Here is a 23623-nt window from a genome sequence, read left to right on the forward strand (position 1 = left end):
TGCAAACTTTGGTTAGGTTTATTCCTAGGTATCTTATGTTTTTTGGTGCAATTGCAACTGGGATCAATTCCTTGCTTCCTCTTTTTGCTGCTTCATCACTGGTGTATAGAAATGCATGGATTTTTCTTTTCTTTTCATGTTTATTTTAAGGGAGAGAAAGAACATGCATGCAAGGGGGAGAGGCAGAGAGAAAGAGAGAATATTAAGCTGGCTCCACACTGACAGCACAGAGCCTGATGCAGGGCTTGAACTCAGGGACCATGAGATCATGACCTAACCCAAATGAAGGGTTGGATACTTGACCAGATGAGCCACACAGGCACCTCTAGCAATGCAACAGATTTCTGTGTGTTGATTTTATATTCTGCAACTTTCATCAATTCATGTATCACTTCTAGCAATGTTTTGGTGGAGTCTTTCAGGATTTCTACATAGAGTATCATGTTATCTGCGAAGAGTGAAAGTTGGACATCTTCCTTGGTAATTTGGATGCCTTTTCTCTTTGTTGTCTGATTGTTGAGGCTAGGACTTCCAGTACTATGTTAAACAACTGTGGTGGGAGTGGACATCCCTGTTGTGTTCCTGACCTTAAGGGAAAAGATCGCAGTTTCCCCCCATTGAGGATGATAGTTGTGAGTCTTCTGTATATGACTTCTATGCTGTTGAGGTATATTTGCATCCCTACTTTTTATATTTGTATATAACTTTTCAAGTTTATTTATTTGAGAGAGCGGGAGAGAAAGAGCATGAGCAGGGGAGGGGCAGAGAGCAGGGGTGGGGGGAGAGAATTCCAAGCAGGCTCTGTGCTATCAGCATAGCGCCTAATGCAGGGCTTGATCCCACAACCCTGGTATCATGACCTGAGCCAAAATCAACACTCAGATGCTCAACTAACTGAGCCACCCAGGCGCCCCTATTCCTACTTTCTTGAGAATTTTTATCAAGAAAGGATCCTGTATTTTTTCATATGCTTTTTCTCCATCTCTTGAGAGGATCATAGTGTCCTTATCCTTTCTACAAATCTTCCTTTTTAATGATAGTTGCCACAATAGTAATTGTTTTTTTAAATGTATGTTTTATATTTTTGGATAACAATTTTCAGTTGAGTACATTTGGACAGTGTAGGTTTTACTTCAAATAGGAATCAGCCACTGTCAATTGCCAATAAATTTATATGTGTATTTCTGTGTGTAAATATTACCCATACATTGTTGGTTCATGACTTTTCTTTTTTCTTAGTTGTCAATGGCTGTTTTATCCTGGATAAGCTGTCATATGGCATTATCGTCATCATCTATTAGTGGATGAATTTATATCCTCTTTGTGAAGCAAGCACATTTTGGAATTGAAGGTAACTTTTTTTTAACTCATCATTATCAATTTTAGGTATCATGATTTATCCATAATTTTAGTCAAAAACATATGCCATAGAATTTACCATTTCAACCTTTTTTTTTTTTTTTAATTTTTTTTTTTCAACGTTTATTTATTTTTGGGACAGAGAGAGACAGAGCATGAACAGGGGAGGGGCAGAGAGAGGAAGACATAGAATCGGAAACAGGCTCCAGGCTCTGAGCCATCAGCCCAGAGCCTGACGCGGGGCTCGAACTCACGGACCGCGAGATCGCGAGATCCCGCGAGATCGTGAGATCCTGTGAGACCGTGACCTGGCTGAAGCCGGACGCTTAACCGACTGCGCCACCCAGGCGCCCCTTTTTCAACCTTTTTTTTAACTGTAGTGTTAAGTGTACTTACATTACTGCAAAACCAATCTCTGAAATGTTCTCATCTTGCAAAACTGAAACTTAATACCTGTTAAACAACAAGTTATATATTTGTCTCTATTCTAAGCCCCTGGCAATCAATCTTTCTTTCAGTCTGTCATCTCCTTTCCTTCCTTCCTTCCATCCTTCCTTTCTTCCTTTTTTATCAGGTTCAGGACATTAGTCACTTAACTGAAATCATGGTGTATTTCTCTGAGTTGTTTATTTCACTTAACATAATATCATCATGCTTTAACCATGTTGTATAATGTGAGAATATGTGTCTTTTTTTCAAAGGCTAATATTATTCCAGTGTATGTATACTCTACATTTTCTTTATCCATTCTTGCACATTTCTGTCACTTACATTTATCATTGGCTTTTCTAAATAATGCTGCTATGAATCTGCCTGTGCAAATATGTCTTGCACATCTTACTTTGAATTCTTTTGGTTATATATTTTCAAGTGGGATGGCTAGATCATATAATAATACAATTTGAAATTTTCAACAAACCTCCATTCTGTTTTCCATAATGGTTGAGCCATTTGTGTTTCTTCTAGCAGTGCATAAGAGTTCCATTTTCTCCTCGTCCTTTCCTACACATGTAGTTTTTGTTGTTGTTCTTGATTAACGGTGGGATCCAAAGAGGCATGAGGTAATAACTCACTGTTTGATTTGTATTTCTTTAATGAATGGTGATTTTGAGCATCTTTCATATGTCTATCCATTTGTATATTTTCCTTGGATTATATCCATTAAATCCTTTGTCATGCTAGATACTTTATGGTTGTTGTTGCATGAGTGCTTTCTATATAATAGATATTAATTCCTTTTGCTCTAGAGGCTTTGCCAAAAAAAAAAAAAAATGTCCTTTTATTACACAGGTTGACTTTTTATCACTGAATGTTTCTTTAGAATAATTTTCTCTGAATGCTATATGCTTCAATATTTTGTGTTTTATTTCATTAGTTTCCACATAATTACTGGTTATTTTTTAATTTCATTTTCACCCACTGATTGTTCAAGAGTATGTTGTTCAATTTCCAAATATTGGTGGAATTTCCAATTTTCCATCTGCTATTCATTCCTAGTTTCATTCCATTGTGGTCAAAAAGATACTGTCTGATTTTAATCTTAAGTTTTTTATGAATTGTGTTGTAAACTAACAGGTTGTCTCGAGTAGAGAATGCTCCATGTGTGATTTCTGCTCTTGTTTGGTGGAGTGGTCTGTATATGTCCATTATATGCAATTAGCCTGTAATATTGTTCAAGTGCTGTCCTTATTGAACTTGAGTGTGGTCTTTGTATCCAGTTGAAGTGAGGTATTAACCTCTATTTTTATTTTTTTTTTTAATTTTTTTTTTCAACGTTTTTTATTTATTTTTTTGGGACAGAGAGAGACAGAGCATGAACGGGGGAGGGGCAGAGAGAGAGGGAGACACAGAATCGGAAACAGGCTCCAGGCTCTGAGCCATCAGCCCAGAGCCTGACGTGGGGCTCGAACTCACGGACTGCGAGATCGTGACTGGCTGAAGTCGGATGCTTAACCGACTGCGCCACCCAGGCGCCCCAACCTCTATTTTTATGATGCTGTTTATTTCTTGGTTCAATTCTATCTTGTGTGCATCACATATATGGGATCTTTGATATTAGATGCACTTATAATTGTTATAGTAGCTGGGCAATTTCATTCATTTCAAAACAAAGTCCTTTTTTTCCTTTCTGACTCTCCATCAACTTACTTAATTTGTATTTGTCTGATATTAGCATGGTCACTCATGCCCTCTTTTGGTTTCCGTTTGCATGAGATCCTTTTACACACTTTTCCTTGCATCTTATGTGTGTCATTAGATTTAATGTGACTCTCTTGTAGACAGGAGGTTGTTGGATATTGTGTTTTATTCACTCAGCCAATTTGTGTCTTTTAATGAAGGGAGTTTAATTAGAGTCAAAATAATTACTGAGAGGGAAGGACTACTGCTGCTGTTTCAGTTTTCGGTAATTCGTGTGGCTATTTTATCCCACTTTTCCTCTGTGTCCCATTATGTTTACTTTATGTTTGTAATGACATTCTTTGATATTATTCTTATTTCCTTTTTATGAGTTCTGTAAGTTTGTTCTTTGTTTGTTGATCACGGGAATAAAAATCTCTCAAAGCTGTAACAAACCATTTTAACCTGATATTGGTAATAGCCTACAAAACTCTACTACCTGTCACTTCCACCTCCGTACCCACTTTGTCACCCTTATCCCAACTTCTCTATTTTATGTGCTGTATTCTACAATTTAGATACATCATTTTTATGGAGTCTTCTGCATTGTGGCAGGTGCTGGACTCAGGTCTTTGAGGGGCTCACCTGCATTCTTATTGTGCACATGTGGCGTTTTGGCACTAGGAAAGACAGAAGCAGGAGAGGGTATCAAAAACTAGGTGTAATAACAACACTGATCAGAGGGAGAACTAGTCTGTTCATACGCACTGGTCCCAGTTCATCTGAACTGTGAACTCAGGTGTGTGCACGGTTGAGTTGGGATTCAATGCTGGTGTTCTGGATACGTGGCCTGATGAAGGGAGGAGCACATGACTGCAGGTTTTGGTCCTGAGCGGGGCTGTGTGTGCCAGAAGTCCTCTCTGTGCATGTATAGCACTGGGTGGGAAACTATCTGCGCAGGCACTGTGGGAAGCCATTAACAAAGGTGAAGTCTGGGCAAGTGAAGGTAGAGTCGCACTGGTAGCTAATGTGCCTGTGCAAAAGTGGGCGGGGCGGGGAGGGAAAGATGTCACACGGCGTCAGCTGCCTGTTTACAACGTGGGATGGAGGTTTATGCCTCATGAGAAAGTGCTCAAAATGAGGTGATACTGTGTGTATTAAAAGATGAACTGATGTATATTCCAATTTTCAAGAGTTAATCTGACCAGTTAATTGCCTGTTCAAGTGTTTAGGCATGCTCCACCTGCAAGAGCTAGCAGTGAGGTTTTTATAGAGAGGCTGTGGAAGTACAGGAAGGATAGCGTTTGATTGGATATACCTTAAGCAGTTGCCTTATTTTTGGAAGGCCTTGTTGACTGTAATTGTTCTTTTCTTCTAACCAGCGCATTGAGGGTAAATTAAGTTATGGTTTGCCTACAGAAGCTGCTGAGGCATTTGAGCCGCCTGATTCTTTTTTTAATGTTTATTTTGAGACAGAGGGAGACAGAGCATGAGTGGGGGAGGGGCATAGACAGAGACACAGAATCTGAAACAATTGAGCCACCTGATTCTAATGGCTTCCCTGTTTAACAGAGGACATGTAGTTAGTAGTATATTTTAGGTTTTTTTTAATATCAGTTTGCAAGGGTAATATTCAATTGCATAATTCCATAAACATGAATGTTGCAACAAGGTCTCCTTTACAATTACCGTGAGGTATGATGTGTTTTTGTGTTGCAGTAAATCCATTTCTAGTAGTGTGAAAAGACCCCTTCGTGTAGCATTAAGGTAAACAATTTGATCCACAGTAAGTCTCATATGACAATAACATTGAACCAGGTACAAAATATTTTAGTGTCTGTGTGTGTTATGCAATTTCAGAGTATATGTGAAATTGCATAAGAGGGATGATTTAACTCAATCTCACCAATGGTTATGTCTCAAGATCTGAGGTTTATAATTTTCATTTTACGGTTAATGATATGCCTGTGTAGAGTTCTTTTCTATCACTATCATATTCAGTTGCACATAGGTAGGAAAGTAATAAAAAAGTAATTCTGTTATTAACAAGTCTGAATTTCAGTGGACTTGGCTGGGCTTTCTGTTTAGGGCCCTATGTGGTTAAAAATCAAAGTTTCATGAGGTATTGGATCTTCTCAGGAGCCTCTAGGTCACCAGTCACTCCCAGGACCTTTGAGATTGTTGGCAGAATCCATTTTCTTCTCATGGTTTCCACATGATCTCTTCCATGGTCAAACCTTGCGCATGGTATCCTCAAAGAAGCGAAAATGTTGAGTCTCACTGTTTACTCAAATTTTGCCTGTGGTCCTTTACTGTCTATTCAATTGAAAGGATTACTGGGTATTTTATAGAAGTAAGTTATTGCCTCATGTGCTGAAATTATAAATTGTGTCATATGTAAATCAGAGAATTAATGAGTAGGATGAATTTGTGCCCTCCACATGAACACCTGCAAATTTCATCACCCCAGATCTCTCCTTCTCCTGCCTCCTCTCTACCCTTCCTGTGACCTCAATCTCTCTATCCCTGGGACCATTAGATTTGCATGAAACCTAACTTTTTCCCTGCAAATGACCCTCCTAGTCTTCTTCACTGTTCATCTATAAGGTGAATTTTACTTATTTATAGGTGCACTTTAGACCTCTAGACCAATAAAACCTGATTTGCCTGATCCTAGCACCCTCAGCCCAAACATCCTCCTTTTTCCATTGCCATTTATCTTCCCTCCCATTCCAATGACTTCAGCCCATTTTTTATGTCCACTGCCCTCAATGTCCCAGGCATCAATTATCAGGAGTCCTTAGTTTCCTCATGAACCTGCACCTAATACCAACAAACCTATACTCCCTGATACTTTCTCATGGGCCCTTCAGCCTACTGATGCCCAATGTTGGACAAACTCTGATGGTGCCCTTGATGTTCTCCACACATCATCTTTCCTTCCCACCCTTTATCTCAGTTTGGAGCACTGAATACCCCCAAGACTCCATTCACAAGCCAACTATCTTCCTTCTACCCCCTTGTTCTTCAACCCTTCATAGGCAGAAAGGTTTGTGTGCCTTTGACCCAATTTTTCCTCATCCATGATCCCTTTCCTAGGATTTCCTTCACCTTCTTACTCCCTCTCCAAACATATCAATCATATACTTAATGTCCCTGTATACACCCCAACCTTAAATCCTGTACTGCACTTTAACCCTTGATAACATGTAACTAGTCCCTTTTAGCCCTGTTATGGATTACATAGTGTGCCTCAAATATATATGCTTAAGTCATAACCCTCAAGTTCCTGTAAATGTAAACTTATTGGGCAATAGGATCTTTGCAGATGTAATCAAGTAAAATGAGGTCATACTAGAATCAGGTCAACTCTAACCCAATAACTGGTATCCTTATGAGGAAAATTTAGAGACACTCTGAAGGATGTGTGATGATGAAGGCAGGGACTGAGTGATGCATCTACTGTCCAGGCTAGGCCAAGGAGAGCTGACAGTCCCCAGAAGTTAGAAGAAAGACTCAATTCTTGAGATAAAGTATGGCCCTGCCAACAGTTCAAACTTCTAAGAACCTCCAGAACTGTGAGACAGTAATTTCTCAGTGTGTTTAGACACTAACTTGTGGTACTGTGTGACAGGAGCCCTAGGAAACTAACACAGGTCCCGTCTTCTCTTTCCCTGTGCCTCTATTACCCCAAGCATCTAGGGTCTTTGCAACTCCATTTATCTCTGTGCCCTCTTTCTTACCCCCACTGTATCACTCCCCATTTTCATGCCACACATCTCCACCTAAGGTGGCAGTGCTGCTTACTTCCAGGGGCACACGTTGTATCAGCCTAGATTATATTGTTAAATGTATACATCGTACCATAATCCTGATTTTTGTCTTTAGTGGAAGATATACACTAGTGCATATTTGAAAATGCTGTGTATTCTCATACAGTCACAATATTCTAATTTATAACATTATATTTACCAAGTAAGCACATACCACTTGCTAGACGGTCCATTCTAGAGAACATAGTAATTACCTGTAAATTTCAGAGGTGCTTTTTGCTACTCACCTATGTCTGTGTCCAGACTGTCTCCATATTCTCAAACTTCAACATTAGCTCTTTGCTGGGTCTCCAGCCTACTGGTCTTTGCAGACTTTAGAATTTCCAGCTCTCACAACCATGTTAGCCAATTCATTAAAGAAGTCTTCCCCTCTTCTCTATATATGCAGACATATAATGAGAGATAGATACCTATTTCTATATATGATAAGCCATACTTCTATATAGGTCTATAGAAATATAGATACATATATAGATATCCATTCTATTGATTATTTCTTTGGAGAAAACTAATATGGATTTTAGCATATGTACATTTCCTTCGTCCAAAATCTAACTGTTGAACTTGACTCACGCAAATAATTATACATGTCATGTCTAATTTGAAAAACCTTCCTTCCCATGTGCTTTTCAAAATTATTTTTGTGGGGCACCTAAGTGGCTCAATTGGTTGAGTGTCTGACTTTGGATCAGGTCATGATCTCATGGTTCAGGAGTTTGCCTCACATCAAGCATTCTGCTGTCAGTGCAGAGCCTCCTTTGGATCCACTGTTCCCCTCTCACTCTGCCCCTCCCCCCGCTTATTTGCACACACTCTCTCCCTCCCTCTTAAAAATAAACATTGTATTAGCACAAAAATGAAAACAGAAGTTAAATCCTAAACTCCATTTGAAATTTTACACTTATGTGTTTAATGAATATTTGAATTTATGTAGTCTTTGATATTTGTCCTTAATACCAGGTGGTCTTGTGCAGAAATTTGAGGTTCTTTTTATACAGATTAGGATATAATTTACATGTTGAATAATTTACCTACTTAATATGTACAATTGATGGGTTTTTAACCAATTCATATGTAGAAGCAAGCAAGCCATTGTTAATTTTAGGACATTTCATCACCTCCTAAAGAAACCTCATACTCTTCAGCTATCACCACCCTCTTATCCTTATGACTAAGTGACCACTCATCTGTTTAACTTTTTTTCAGTGAGATACTGACATTTAACATTATGTTAAAATGTTTTGCAATATGTAAGTTAATATTCACATCACATCACAACTATAAATTTTTTGGAATAAAAATTTAACGCTTCCCATTATACCAATTTTCAAATAGGCAATAGTCTTGTTCATCATAGACAATATGTATTGTATATATACACCACATTATCTACTCCTCTGACAATGGACATGTTATTTCCATGTCTTGGCTGTTACGGTGCATGTTATTTTTTACGTTAGTGAATATTGACTTCATTTCATGCTATTGTAGTCAGGAAAGATGGTTGACAAGATTTCAGTCTTAAATTTATTAAAACTGTTTTCGTGGACCAACATATAATCTGTACCAGATAATGTTACACATACACGTGAGAATGTTTTTTCATTTGTTTTGGGTTTTTTTTGCTATTGGATGGATATTTGTAACTCCATCTGCTTAATGTCACTGAAGTCTGAGATCTCCTTATGGATTTTCTGTCTGAATAATCTACCCATTATTCAAGGTGCAGTATCAAAGTCCCCTGCTATTGTATTACTGTCTACTTCTTCTTGTCTGCTAATAGTTGCTTTATGTATTTAGGTGCTTTTATCAGTGGTGCATAAGTATTTATATGCTTTTATTGAATGGACTCCTTTATAGACTCCTTTATTTAATTTTCTTTTTATTAGGGAAAGCAAGTTATATAGTGATCTTTTATTGTTGTGCAAATAGATATATCTTCAAACAAAATTACTTTTTTATTTTTTTTTAATTTTTTTTTTTCAATGTTTATCTATTTTTGGGACAGAGAGAGAGGGAGACGGAAACAGGCTCCAGGCTCTGAGCCATCAGCCCAGAGCCCGACGCGGGGCTCGAACTCACGGACCGCGAGATCGTGACCTGGCTGAAGTCGGACGCCCAACCGACTGCGCCACCCAGGCGCCCCCAAAATTACTTTTTTAAAAGTAAGTGACTCATGTATCCAAATTTTGGTCAAAGCAACAATATTCCAATGCACAAAGAGATTATTATTTACTTCAAGGACCAAAAAGCTAACAATTGTACTTCTCATTTCTGTTACATTAAAGCTGTAGGTTTGTATATGTTTGTTGCTATCTTTCTCCAACATTAAAGGAATAAATGTTTTATATTTAGTGAATATGTATATGATGTATAAAACATTTTGTCCATATAATGTAGTCTAAAAAAGTGTGAACTAAGTAGAATGTATATCTTCTCATAAGAAAGCCTTACATTTCAGAAAGAACCCAACCTGAAATAAATCCATATTGCAAAAATGACCCATAAAAAGTCAATCATTTGCAATTGTATACAAACTTCCCAGAAATTAATATCAGAAATCTTACTGAGGGGGTATTATACTAACCTATCTGAAAGGACAAATAATCTATTTGGCAACTTTAAAAAGCAGATAACAATGTAAATTAAATAACATGAAAAAATATGCAACGTATAATAGCAAGATGTTAGAAAAAAATACTGTGAAAAAGATTTATTAACCTGTGCAAGTTGGTTTTGATCAATTGCCTGCTTGGTAGAGTAAATTACCAAGATTTTCTTTCCAACAGTATTTCCCCACACCCATCAAATTCTGGAAGCAATACGTTTTTCTCAAATTGTCATCCAGTGTTCTTTTTTGTCCCCAACTCTCTAAACACAGAAATAGGTTTTGAATCTCAACTAACCATTCAAGGGAGACAGAAGATAGAGATGTTCATAAACACTACACAAGCTAGGGGTGCCTGGGTGGCTCAGTCAGCTAAGTGTCCAACTTTGGCTCAGGTCGTGTCTCATGGTTCATTAGGTCAAGATCAGCATCAGGCTCTCTGCTATGAGCAGAGAGCCTGCTTTCAATCCTCTGTCTCCCTCTCTCTCTCTAAGTAAACATTTTTAAAAATTATACAAGCTGCAATTGAGATAGCTGGACAAACATCACCATTCATGTGAAAAGGTGTTGGTTTTAAAAGTGGTAAGACTACATGAGATATATGTATTCATGTACATAGTTACACACACACACATATTTGTGCCCTTCAAAACCAAAATTGGGGAAAACTTTATTGCCATTCTGTCAACCACTTAACTAAAAATGTTCAGAAAGTGATCCCTTTATTTTATACTGACATTCACTGTGTCTTAGAGCAATCTTAAAATCTATTTTGTCTAATGTAAGCATAGCTACCCCCACTTTCTTGTGGTTTCCATTTGTATGAAATATCTTTTTCCCCGCCTAGACTTACATCTGAGTGTGTTTCCAAATCTAGAGTCTCTTGAAGGAGGCATACAGTTGGGTCTTGTATTTCTTTCCATCCAGCCAATGTATATCTTCTGATTGGAGAATTTAGTCCCTTTACACTTAAGTATTGATACAGGTATGGAGTTGATACAGGTATGGAGTTACTGTTGTCATTCTCCTCCTTGTTTTCCAGCTGTTCTAGAATCATTGGCCCCTTTCTTCCTCATTTGCTCTTTACCTTTGTAATTTGATGATTTTCTAGAATGGTAAACTTCAGTTCTTTTCTCTTTTGTGTATCTACTACAGGTTTTTGCTTTGTGGTTATAATGAGGCTCTATGAAGACATCTTACAAGAGCCTATTTTAAGTTGTTAACAGCGTATGTTGCATACCAAAACTCTTAAAGGCCTTAAAAGTGAAAATACAATGGCACGTCATTTTAGGAAAGAGTTAGCTATTCTCTTTCTGATATCTGTAAAGATTCCATCATTTCAACCATTATTTTTCCCTGCCCCTGTCACTTCTCTCTTTGTATGTGCTCTTCCATCAGCACCACCACCACCCTGTTCTTTGCTTGTAGCTGGTGTTTCTGGTTTTTTGCTTTGGGTTTTTGTGTGTTTTTGTTTGCTGTTTTCCTTTCCAGGGCTATGTCAAGGAACAAATCAAAGCACACCTGGTGGAGGGTCCAAATCATCCCTATGAGTCACGAAATAAAATAACCAAAGTCACAACAACAGAGAGCAATTAACACTCTCCAAAAAACAGCTCCTAAAGGGCCAGGCCCTGGACAGTGTATGACGACCCCCCCCCTTTAATAGGGCAGTGCTCACAGGTGCAGAGCACATAACAAGGTTTTAAATACATAAAGGAGACAAAACTACCCAAAATGATGAAACAGAAGAATCCTCCTCCAAAGAAACTCCAGGAAGAAATGACAGCAAAAGAATTGCTTAAAACAGATATAAGCAATATAACTGAACAAGAATTTAGAATAATAGTCATAAGATTAATCGCTGGGCTTGAAAAAAGACAATCTATTGCTGCAGAGATCAAGGAGTTAAAAAATAGTAATGATTAATTAAAAATGCTATAAATAAGGTACAAAATAAAATGGAGGTGGTCACAGCATGGCTTGAAGAGGCAGAGGGGAGAACAGGTAAAAGAGAGATAAAGTTATGGGAAAGGATGAAGCCAAGAAAAAAAGAGATTAAAAAATTCTGGATCATGAGAAGAGAATTAGAGAACTAAGTGACTCAATGAAATGGAACAAAATTCATATCATGGGAGTTCCAGAAGAAGAGAGAAAGGGGCCAAAGGAGTACTTGAACAAATCATAGCTGAGAACTTCCCCAGTGGGGAAGGAAATAGACATTGAAATCCAGGAGACACAGAGAACTTCTTTCAGAAGTAACTCGAATTGATCTTCTGCACAACATATCATAGTGGAACTGGCAAAATACAAGAATAAATAGAGAATTCTGAAAGAAGCTAGGGATAAACAGGACTTAACATAAAAAGGTTGACACATAGGGGTAGTAGCAGACCTATCTACTGTCACCTGGCAAGCCAGAGGGGAATGGCAGGAAATCTTCAATGTGATAAACAGGAAAAATATGCAGCCAAGAATCCTTCATCCAGCAATCCTGTCATTCAGAATAGAAGGAGAAATAAAGGTTTTCCCATACAAAACCTGAAGGAATTCATCACCGCTAAACCAGCCCTACAAGAGATCCTAAGGGGGATTCTGTGAGTGAAATGTTGCAAGGACCACAAAGAACCAGAGACATCACTACAAGCATGAAACCTACAGACATCACAATGACTCTAAACCCATATCTTTCTATAATAACACTGAATGTAAATGGACTAAATGCTTCAACAAAAAGACATAGGGTATCAGAATGGATTAAAAAAAAATCTATTTGCTGTCTACAAGACTCATTTTAGACCTGAGGACATCTTCAGATTGAAAGTGAGGGGATGGAGAACTATCTGTCATGCTACTGGAAGTCAAAAGAAAGCTGGAATAGCTATGCTTTTATCTAGACAAACTAGACTTTAAATTAAATGCTGTAATAAGAGATGAACAAGGGCATTATATAATAATTACAGGGTCTATCCATCAGGAAGAGCTAACAATTATAAATGTCTATGTGCCAAATATGGGAGCCCCCAAATATATAAAACAATCACAAACATAAGCAACCTTGTTGATAAGAATGTGGTCATTGCAGGGGACTTTAATACTTTAATACTCCACTTACAACAATGGATAGATCACCTAGACACAGGATCGATAAAGAAACAAGGGCCCTAAATGACACATTGGATCAGATGGACTTGACAGATACATTTAGAACTCTGCATCCCAAAGCAACAGAATATACTTTCTTCTCGAGTGCATATGGAACATTCTCCAAGATAGATCACATACTGGGTCACAAAACAGCTCTTCATAAGTATACAAGAATGGAGATCATACCATGCACACTTTCAGACCATAATGCTATGAAACTTGAAATCAACCACAGGAAAAAGTCTGGAAAACCTCCAAAAGCATGGAGGTTAAAGAACACCCTACTAAAGAATGAATGGGTCAACCAGGCAATTAAAGAAGAAATTTAAAAATATATGGAAACAAACGAAAATGAAAGTACATCAATCCAAATGCTTTGGGATGCAGTGAAGGCAGTCCTGAGAGGAAAATACATTGCAATCCAGGCCTATCTCAAGAAACAAGAAAAATCCCAAATACAAAATCTAACAGCACACCTAAAGGAACTAGAAGCAGAAGAGCAAAGACACCCCAACCCAGCAGAAGAAGAAATAAAGATTAGAGCAGAAATAAACAATATAGAATCTAAAAAAAAAAAACTGTAGAGCAGATCAATGAAACCAAGAGTTGGTTTTTTGAAGAAATAAACAAATTTGAAAAACCTCTAGCCAGGCTTCTCAAAAAGAAATGGGAGATGACCCAAACAGATAAAATCATGAATGAAAATGGAATTATTACAATCAATCCCTCAGAAATACAAGCAATTATCAGGGAATACTATGAAAAATTATATGCCAACAAACTGGACAACCTGGAAGAAATGGACAAATTCTTAAGCACACACACACTTCCAAAACTCAAACAGGAAGAAATAGAAAACTTGAACAGACCCATAACCAGCGAAAAAATTGAATCAGTTATCAAAAATCTCCCAACAAATAAGAGTCCAGGCCTAGATGGCTCCCCTGGGGAATTCAACCAGGCATTTAAAGCAGAGATAATACCTATCCTTCTCAAGCTGTTCCAAAAAATAGGGAAAGAAAACTTCCAGACTTATTCTATGAAGCCAGCATTACTTTGATTCCCAAACCAGACAGAGATGCAGTAAAAAAAGAGAACTACAGGCCAATATCCCTGATGAATATGGATGCAAAAATTCTCAACAAGATACTAGCAAATCGAATTCAACAGCATATAAAAAGAATTATTCACCATGATCAAGAGGGATTCATTCCTGGGCTGCAGGCCTGGTTCAACATTTGCAAATCAATCGATGTGATACATCACATTAATAAAAGAACCATATGATCCTGTCAATCGATGCAGAAAAAGCATTTGACAAAATTCAGCATCGTTTCTTAATAAAAACCCTCGAGAAAGTCGGGATAGAAGTAACATACTTAAACATCATAAAAGCCATTTATGAAAATCCCACAGCTAACATCATCCTCAATGGGGAAAAACTGAGAGCTTTCCCCCTGAGATCAGGAACGCGACAGGGATGTCCACTCTCACCTCTGGTGTTAAACATAGTGTTCGAAGTGCTAGCATCAGCAATCAGACAACAAAAGGAAATCAAAGGCATCAAAATTGGCAAAGATGAAGTCAAGCTTTCACTTTTTGCAAATGACATGATATTATACATGGAAAACCCAATACACTCCAAAAGTCTGCTAGAACTGATACATGAATTCAGCAGTCGCAGGATACAAAATTAATGTACAGAAATCAGTTGCATTCTTATACACTAATAATGAGACAACAGAAAGACAAAGAAACTGAACCCATTCACAATTGCACCAAGAAGCATAAAATACCTAGGAATAAACCTAACCAAAGATGTAAAAGATCTGTATGCTGAAAACTACAGAAAGCTTATGAAGGAAATTGAAGAAGATATAAAGAAGTGGAAAACATTCCATGCTCATGGATTGGAAAAATATTGTTAAAATGTCAATACTACCCAGAGCTATCTACACATTCAATGCAATCCCAATCAAAATTGCACCAGCATTCTTCTCCAAGCTAGAACAAGCAATCCTAAAATTTGTATGGAACCACAAACGGCCCCGAATAGCCAAAGTAATTTTGAAGAAGACGACCAAAGTGGGAGGCATCACAATCCCAGACTTTAGCCTCTATACAAAGTTGTAATCATCAAGACAGCATGATACTGGCACAAAAACAGACACATAGACCAATAGAATAGAATAGAAACCCCAGAACTAGACCCACAAAAGTATGGCCAACTAATCTTTGACAAAGCAGGAAAGAATATCCAATGGAAGAAAGACAGTCTCTTTAACAAATGGTGCTGGGAGAGCAACCTGCTGCTGGACAGCAACATGCAGAAGAATGAAACTAGACCACTTTCTCACACCATTCACAAAAATAAACTCAAAATGGATAAAGGACCTGAATGTGAGACAGGAAACCATCAAAACCCTAGAGGAGAAAGCAGGAAAAAACCTCTCTGACCTCAGCCGCAGCAAGTTCTTACTGGACACATCTCCAAAGGCAAGGGAATTAAAAGCAAAAATGAACTATTGGGACCTCACCAAGATAAAAAGCTTCTGCACTGCAAAGGAAACAAACAACAAAACTAAAGGGCAACCAATGGAATGGGAATCAGACAAAGGACTAGTATCCAAAATCTATAAAGAACTCACCAAACTCCACACCCGAAAAACAAAAAATCCAGTGAAGAAATGGGCAGAAAACATGAATAGACACGTCTCTAAAGATGACATCCAGATGGCCAACAGACACATGAAAAGATGCTCAACGTTGCTCCTCATCAGGGAAATACAAATCAAAACCACACTGAGATACCACCTCACGCCAGTCAGAGTGGCTAAAATGAACAAATCAGGAGACTATAGATGCTGGCGAGGATGTGGAGAAACGGGAACCCTCTTGCACTGTTGGTGGGAATGCAAACTGGTGCAGTCGCTCTGGAAAACAGTGTGGAGGTTCCTCAAAAAATGAAAAACAGACCTACCCTATGACCCAGCAATAGCACTGCTAGGAATTTACCCAAGGGATACAGGAGTACGGATGCATAGGGGCACTTGTACCCCAATGTTTATAGCAGCACTTTCAACAATAGCTAAATTATGGAAAGAGCCTAAATGTCCATCAGCTGATGAATGGATAAAGAAATTGTGGTTTATATACACAAAGGAATGCTACTTGGCAATGAGAAAGAATGAAATATGGCCTTTTTTAGCAACGTGGATGGAACTGGAGAGTGTTATGCTAAGTGAAATAAGTCATACAGAAAAGGACAGATTCCATATGTTTTCACTCCTATGTGAATCCTGAGAAACTTAAGACCATGGGGGAGGGGAAGAAAAAAAAAGTTAGAGAGGGAGGGTGCCAAACCATAAGAGACTCTTAAAAACTGAGAATAAACTGAGTGTTGATGGGGGTGGGAGGGTGGGCGATGGGCATTGAGGAGGCCACTTGGGATGAGCACTGGGTGTTGTATGGAAACCAATTTGACAGTAGATTTAATATTTAAAAATAAAATAATAAAAGGATCTGTCTTCTAAAAAATAAAAATAAAAAAATAAACCATATTACAAAGCCATAGTTATCAACATAACATCCTTCAGACACAATGACAGGCATAGAATAATGGACAAGTGATGACGAGCTAGACCTGACTTCTTCACGTTAATGTTTATGACAATGAACTGAAGACCTCATTAAATTCATATTGTGACTTTGATTTCTGACTGGAGTGTGAATTTCCATATTTCTCTCAAATTGCAAGTGACACTACATAGTCATTTCAAGAGACATGATTTTAATTCCAAAAGAAAACAAAAAAGGAAAAAAGAAAATAGGAACAATCATGATGACTTTGAAATTAAAGATTATTGTGGAAAGTACAAATTGTGACCTCAAGAACAGTAACAACAATTTTCCTTGAACATTTCCTACACAGTACAAACCATTCTAACACTTTTTCATAAATTCCCCCAGGAATCCATGGTGACCAATGTGAACGTCTGATGTGATTTTCATCTTTCACAAGAATATGTTGAAAAAACTGTAGTCATAGCGGAGCTTGAGTTTTAGCTCAGATTGTCTGACTTTGAATTTGTCTAATGGAACACACAGACCACTATACAGAGGAAACCCTAAAAGAGGGTTCAGAGTAGGTTCCAAAGTGAAAGAGGTAACACAAACACCACTGAACCACAGAACTCATCAACCAAAAGAGGGCAGTAAAGATACAACACAAAATATGAAAATTACAAATTAAAAAAAAAAAAAGTGATAGAATTAAACTGTTTTGGTCACTGAAACCAAAAAATGTTTTCAGGGGCTTAAAACGTACAGATCTATTTGTGGTGGAAGCTTTTTGCGTCCCCCCAACACACCACAGAGAACAACACTCACATTGATATAATGGACATAGCTATTATTTGTGAATTCCCTAGGGTTTTCAAAGTTCTGTCTCATTGATCTTTTCTGCTGAATTATATTTTACATATTTAAGACAGTTGAGTATATATGATGCATTTTTTTTTTTAGAGCAACAGCGAAGTGATAAGCGACAGTCCATCTGTGACATGAGTATAGAATCCAATGGAAACTTTCAGCAGCAAGGCCTGACGATTTACAAATTCCACTTCCTACACTAGTATCTCCAGCAAACATAAGAGAGAGCCTTCATTTTCTAAAGAGACTAAAAACAACATGACTCACAGAAGCGAATTTCCAGCTTCAATGAGGTGATTTATGCACATCTTTCAGTAAATCCTCCCAAGGAATTTAACGTTACATGGGAAAAAATATTAACCTATCATGGAGGGATCTTGCTGAGAGCAGAGAGCAAATGAAGTGCAGAGACCCGTGACGATTCACAAAGGTGTCAGGTGCCTAGCATTCTTGAAAGGGCATATAATAACTGCTGGGAAATACATGTCCAGAGCAGCAAGTACGTAAATCACAATCTAAAAGTAAACATGCAAACATGTTGACAGGAGTCCCAGTTCTCCTGCTGACTGATGTCTAATGTTTTTCTCTCAGGATGAGATGTTTTTTTTCATCTCAGGATGTTCTTGTATTCTTTCCTCAGTGTGCCCAGAGCAAGGTACCTCTCCATACAAATGTTTGGGGCGCGCCTGGGTGGCGCAGTCGGTTGAGCGTCCGACTTCGGCTCAGGTCATGATCTCATAGTCCGTGAGTTCGAGCCCCGCGTCGGGCTCTGCGCTGACCGCTCAGAGCCTGGAGCCTGTTTCCGATTCTGTGTCTCCCTCTCGCTCTGCCCCTCCCCCGTTCATGCTCTGTCTCTCTCTGTCCCAAAAAAAAAAAATTAAAAAATTAAAAAAAATAAAAAATAAAAAAAAAAACAAATGTTATTCATCCAGTCAGATAGAAGAGGAAAGGCAGAGTTTATTTAATGCCAACTGAATCTATGGCTCCCTTACCTCATTTGTCTCTCAGGTTTAACCAAAGAATGATAAAAATGTGAATGATAAAAATGTGAATCCTTTCGAGGTGGGAGAAAAAGAGAGGGAAGAGGCACACCTCAAGTGGGAACCAACAGGTTCAATCAAGTGTCCACAAAATCCAGCTTGAGTTCAGTCATGGGCACTAAGTGTGTTTACAAAATGAAACAAAATCACAAAATACTTCTATAATCAGAAGCTCATGGCCCCTTCTAGGCTGTAGAACGTATGTCACAGGCCTGCATCACAGGAAATGAACAGTTTCAAAGGATGCTTAAACACGGGGAAGAGGACAAAATAGGTGAGCCTAAGGCCCTTCTCTCTACTCTTTTCATTCAAGCTGCCTCCATCCTTGCATGGAGAACTTGGTCAACCACTTTTATTTCTCCTTCTTCTAGTCACCATGCCAAACATATTCTTGGAAATAGTTGCCTCTTTTACCCAGTAATGCAGGTACAACTGCTTCTGATTGCAAAGTTGCATTTCTTAGCTTGGCGCCCATCAATTCCACAGCCTTTAAAAATATCAAGTTTTCCCTGTCCTTTTAGTAACTCCCACAGCTTCATGCTACAGGATGTCTTGTGTTTTCAACTCAGGTTCCTTCCCAAAATCTCACTTTGACTAAAATGAGCATAGACATGAAGTTTAGTTGCTCTTTGGCATTTTCCCAAAAGGACCCACTTATACAGAAAAGCCTTCAGAAGACATGTACCCATTATTACAGGCACTTTAGGAGAGGAGAGATGAGAAAGAGCACACGGCAGGGCAAACAATTTGAGAAGCTTTCACAGAAATCACTGTTCTTCATGTATCTCCTGGGCTTCTCAGCCAATGAGGACTCCAGACTCCTCAGATGTTCCTATTCACCTTTCCACTCAGCGAGGCACACTCTCCTCTCTACCATGGCTACTTTCCTCCAGCAATTTACCTTTATCTCCATTTTGATAAAGATAAATTAGCTTTCCTAAGTCTGCATCTTACTATGAACACCTAGGATGAGCATGATTTAGAGAGTAGGCTAGCTTTCGTTACAGACAACTTCTTAACAAAATGTTTAACCTATACATGTACATGTGGATTGGTATCTAGTTTGTTTTCTCTGTGTTCTCTTCAAGTATACTTGACACACAATGTTACAGCAGTTCAGATGTACAACTTGGTCATTTGACAACTCTACAGGGTTAATTAGGCTCACCACAAGTGAGCTACCATATGTCACCATACAGTGCTGTTATAATACCATCGAATGTATTCCCTGTGTTGTGTCTTAATAAGTCATGATGATATAATTCCCTAACTGGAAGCCTGTCCTTCCCTATCCCATTTACCAATTTTGCCCATTCTCCCTCCCTCTTCCACCATGGTAAACAGATGTTTCTGCTTTTGTTGTCCTTTCTTACCGTTTGTAACAATGTAGATACTTCTCAGAGTAAGTACTTCTCAGAGTAAGCTCAGCTGGCAACTATTCACACTAGACATCACTGGGGAAATCTCAATACCCCAAAATAACAGGTATTGAAAAGGAATTCTTGTCCTTCCATTGAACCAATGTGAAATGTGTGTAGAGCATGCTACCCTACTTTATTTTATTGGGTTCTACAACTGATAAAAATCCTCTTTCCACTCAGGTCCAAATGGGTGCAAGGACAGCCTAGGCCATGAAACAACATAGGGACATCTAGCCTAAAAACTGGGAAGGCTGTTTAGAGCAGAAATATGCTCAGTGCCAGTGACTGGTGACCAGCTTCCCAAGGAATCAGTGCTCTGAACATGGTTCGGAGCATAGACTAGACTCAACACAGGGCTGAGTGGATGTGAGGGAGGTCTCTGCCAGCTGTGGGTCAGGATCCTTGGAAGGTCACCCATCAACAATGGATCAGACCTATGTTGGGCTTATATACCTGGGATGCCAGTGCTTTGAGGAACTACCCACATGCCTTGCTGGTTCTATTAGTGTCCAGTAGCCTTTGCATCTTTAACACCAACTCTGTCATGTGACATCTTCAAGCAATGCCCACAATGTTCCCCACTCCATCAACCTCCACAAAACTGGGCCTGGGAAAGTGCAGTTATCTATGGCACCCAACAGCATCTGCTCCACAGTACCACTAGAAAATTGTTTAATCATGAGTAAAGAATCTGACATCCCTCAATCCCAGAAAACCACCCGGCTGGTTCCCAAGTTCCCTTCTAGGTCACATTTGTTCATCACAAGAATTGTCCTATGATCTTGCAGTGATCAAAGAGAGCTTCTTGTCAGAGATTTCATCACATTTCAGGAGTTTTCCATATTTGTTTTTGTAGGACCTATCCTCCTCTCAAAGCATACTATCCTCATGTTTTATTTGTCCTCATAACTCTCTCCATACCAACTGCCTGAAGTAATCCTGTAGACAAGTGAGTGTTTTTCTGTTCCTTCTATTTAAGTGGTGATAAGATTGTACTGAAATATTAGAGATGGCTCAATTGATCCAATTAGCAATGATTTCCCATTATATTAAAAAATTCTAGAGGTGCCTGGGTGGTTCAGTCAGTTTAGCACCTGACTTCAGCTCAGGTCATGATCTCATGGTTTGTGAGTTTGAGCCCTGCATCAGGTTCGGTGCTGACAGTGCAAATCCTGCTTGGGGTTCTCTCTCTTCCCTACTCTGTCCCTTCTCCATTCTCTCTTTTTGTCTCCCTAAGATGATGAAATAAACTTAAAATTTTTTGAAAACTATAAGCTACTAAGAAACAAGAAGAGCCTGCATGGATTTCATGGCAGGGGGAGAATCTATCTAACACAGGAAAGAAAAGTTGTGATGGCTACATCATTGGAATGGAGATGAGGAGACAAACCAGAGCAGATTTGGAAAGAAAATGAGTAAAATTTATCCTTCTATAATTCAGAGTCACTTGTGCAGCCTAGGTCAGATGTCCTTCCCCATAAGAAGAATTTATGCCAATGCTTCAGCCTAGATGTTTTTTTTAACCTCTTATCTTGGGCTGCATCATCACTCTTAACAGAATACTGTTTTCTTCCTATATTTAGAACATCTACTAAGCCCTCAGCACTGTGCATGTTTGTTTCCTTCAAATAAAGGCGAACACAACCCATGACTCATGAATCTCCAAGTTTTCACCTCATCAAATTTTTTCACTAAAGTGAATATCTTGGATGAGGTCACTCCCAAGAAGGGAAAGGAATAGTAACTAAAGAAATCTTATTCAGTGTTCTTCTCCAATTGAGTAGGAAGGAAATGTATCAAATAAATTACATGGAATTTAATATGCTCCCTATAGAATTACTCCCATATTCAAATTAATATTTGAACACCATGTCATTTCATGCAAGAGAATCTTAAAATCCCTGCGCCACTCATAGAAGCAAAAGTTCATGGAATGTGGAAATAGAATAGATTCTACAAGAACATTAACAAGGTAGACAAGACAGGATTTGCATGGGGAGATTCTCAAACCAAGATACGCAGAGATTTAGGAGACATAAATTCAATACAAACAATGTAGAAAAGTATTCCTGTTTTTATAAATCCATAACATTTTGGTTGTCAGGAAATTATCAGTTTTGAGATTTAAAATATCCTCATTTCAACAAATATTCCCATTCCCTCTAAAGACCTTGGTTTGCATACACACGCATTCTTCTTCCTTATTAGTACTGTTATTCCAAAATCCATCTTTAGCTTAACATAATATATTGCATTCTGTGCATTTCAAAACTGTAAAAATCTGGGTTCCATATGCTCACAAAAACTACACTAAAAAAAAAAAAAACAGAACAAAACACATAGGTTAAGATTTCAAATCGTGACTAAGAATCTGGAGAGAGGTCTTAGATTTGTAGTAAATTTGTTTAATTAGCAGTTGTTAAGTAGAACCGCTGTGCATTATTTTGTGAGCCAAGGATCAATAAACAAAAAAGAAACTATTTACTACTCATAGGCCATGGAGGATGTGTACAATATGTCATGAGGGGCAAGATGTAGAGGTTAAGGTTGAGTGCAGGCAGAGAGAATGTCAGGAATTGGGCAGATGCCTTTTTGAGGGTGCATGGTTGGAGGGCTGTGGAGCTCCTGGGCTAAGTCTAGAATGTACAGTTGACCTCAAAATCAGTGGAGAATGGCAGATGCTCTCTGCAGGGGTCCTCTCCAAAGGATGTGCAAGGTGAATATACTGAGAGTGGGCACTCTTATACAAATGATGATTAGGGAACTCCTATCAGGAACTTCTGTTTGCTTGTGACTGTGGGGCTGTTATCTAGTGAGTTTGCTATGGGTGGAGCTAGAGTCAGTTCAAACCCCCTGCAGCCAGACTGTTTATACAAAATGGATTGCAAAGCAGCAGTATCCGGGAATAGTTCAGCTACATTGTCAATAATACTCCTATGTCATCCTTATTAAAAGCTCCTAATGCCCCATCACTTACAAAAAGGAAGATATAATATGTAAACTTTGGGAAAATTAACTTCAAATAATTTGAGGTTTAAGGCCACTGGGCAAAGAGATCATTAGTGATAGTATCCCACTGCTTAAACAAGTACCAGTGACTCTTGAATGCAGGGGTTCAATGTACCCACCACCCACGCAGTTGAAAATCCGTGTACAAGTTTGACTCCCCAACACATCATTTTAATAGCCTACTACTGAGAAGAAAAGTAGTCAATTAAAATATACTTCACATTTTATACGCGTTCATTATGGTTTTCCTACCATCAAGGAAACTCATCAAAAGAAAATATTAAGGAAATCAAAAGGAAGAGTACATACATTTACACTACTGTACTATAAATAAATCTTCCTGTAAGTTGGACTCACACAGTTCAAACCCATGTTGTACAAGGGTCAAGTGTGCTTTGTGTTCCTGTTTACCTGCAACCTTGATGAAGATGGGGCAGGCTAAGGTTGCAGCAGGACACCACTTCTTTCATTATAAATCAGAGTTAACATATTAAAATCCATTCCGGCTTATTAATGAGCATATATTAATTAAAAATGTACTCTTAAGAAACCACTGCAAAATCACTGTATGATCCTTGGTCAAAATGCACATTAAAGTCTTTCAAGAACCATTCTTTTTCCCCATATGTATTGATTTGTGAGTTGTACTCTCCATGATGT

General features: G+C 38.4%; 2 protein-coding genes across 6 annotated transcripts in view; one reads left to right on the forward strand and one right to left on the reverse strand.

Moving 5' to 3' along the window:
- Positions 1–23623, reverse strand: part of LOC112850903 (uncharacterized) — a 212892-nt gene that overhangs the window by 135967 nt on the left and 53302 nt on the right. The window lies entirely within an intron of this gene.
- LOC147573822 (KRAB domain-containing protein 5-like) overlaps positions 1–23623 on the forward strand; it is a 161288-nt gene that overhangs the window by 124120 nt on the left and 13545 nt on the right. For 4 of the 5 annotated variants that reach the window (XR_015245034.1, XR_015245035.1, XR_015245032.1 and 1 more), the window contains one exon: positions 1240–1351. Coding sequence is in view for 1 of the 5 variants with exons in the window: in XM_086690621.1 (XP_086546747.1) it covers positions 1240–1301 (62 nt within the window). In the remaining 4 variants the exon portion in view is untranslated. Of the gene's footprint in view, positions 1–1239; positions 1469–23623 lie in introns of those variants that run through there. The other variant, XM_086690621.1, reaches the window with a different exon arrangement.

The sequence above is a fragment of the Puma concolor genome, chromosome E2 (genome assembly GCF_028749965.1).
Source record: "Puma concolor isolate L17-30 chromosome E2, mPumCon1.1.hap2, whole genome shotgun sequence".
Lineage (NCBI taxonomy): Eukaryota > Metazoa > Chordata > Mammalia > Carnivora > Felidae > Puma > Puma concolor.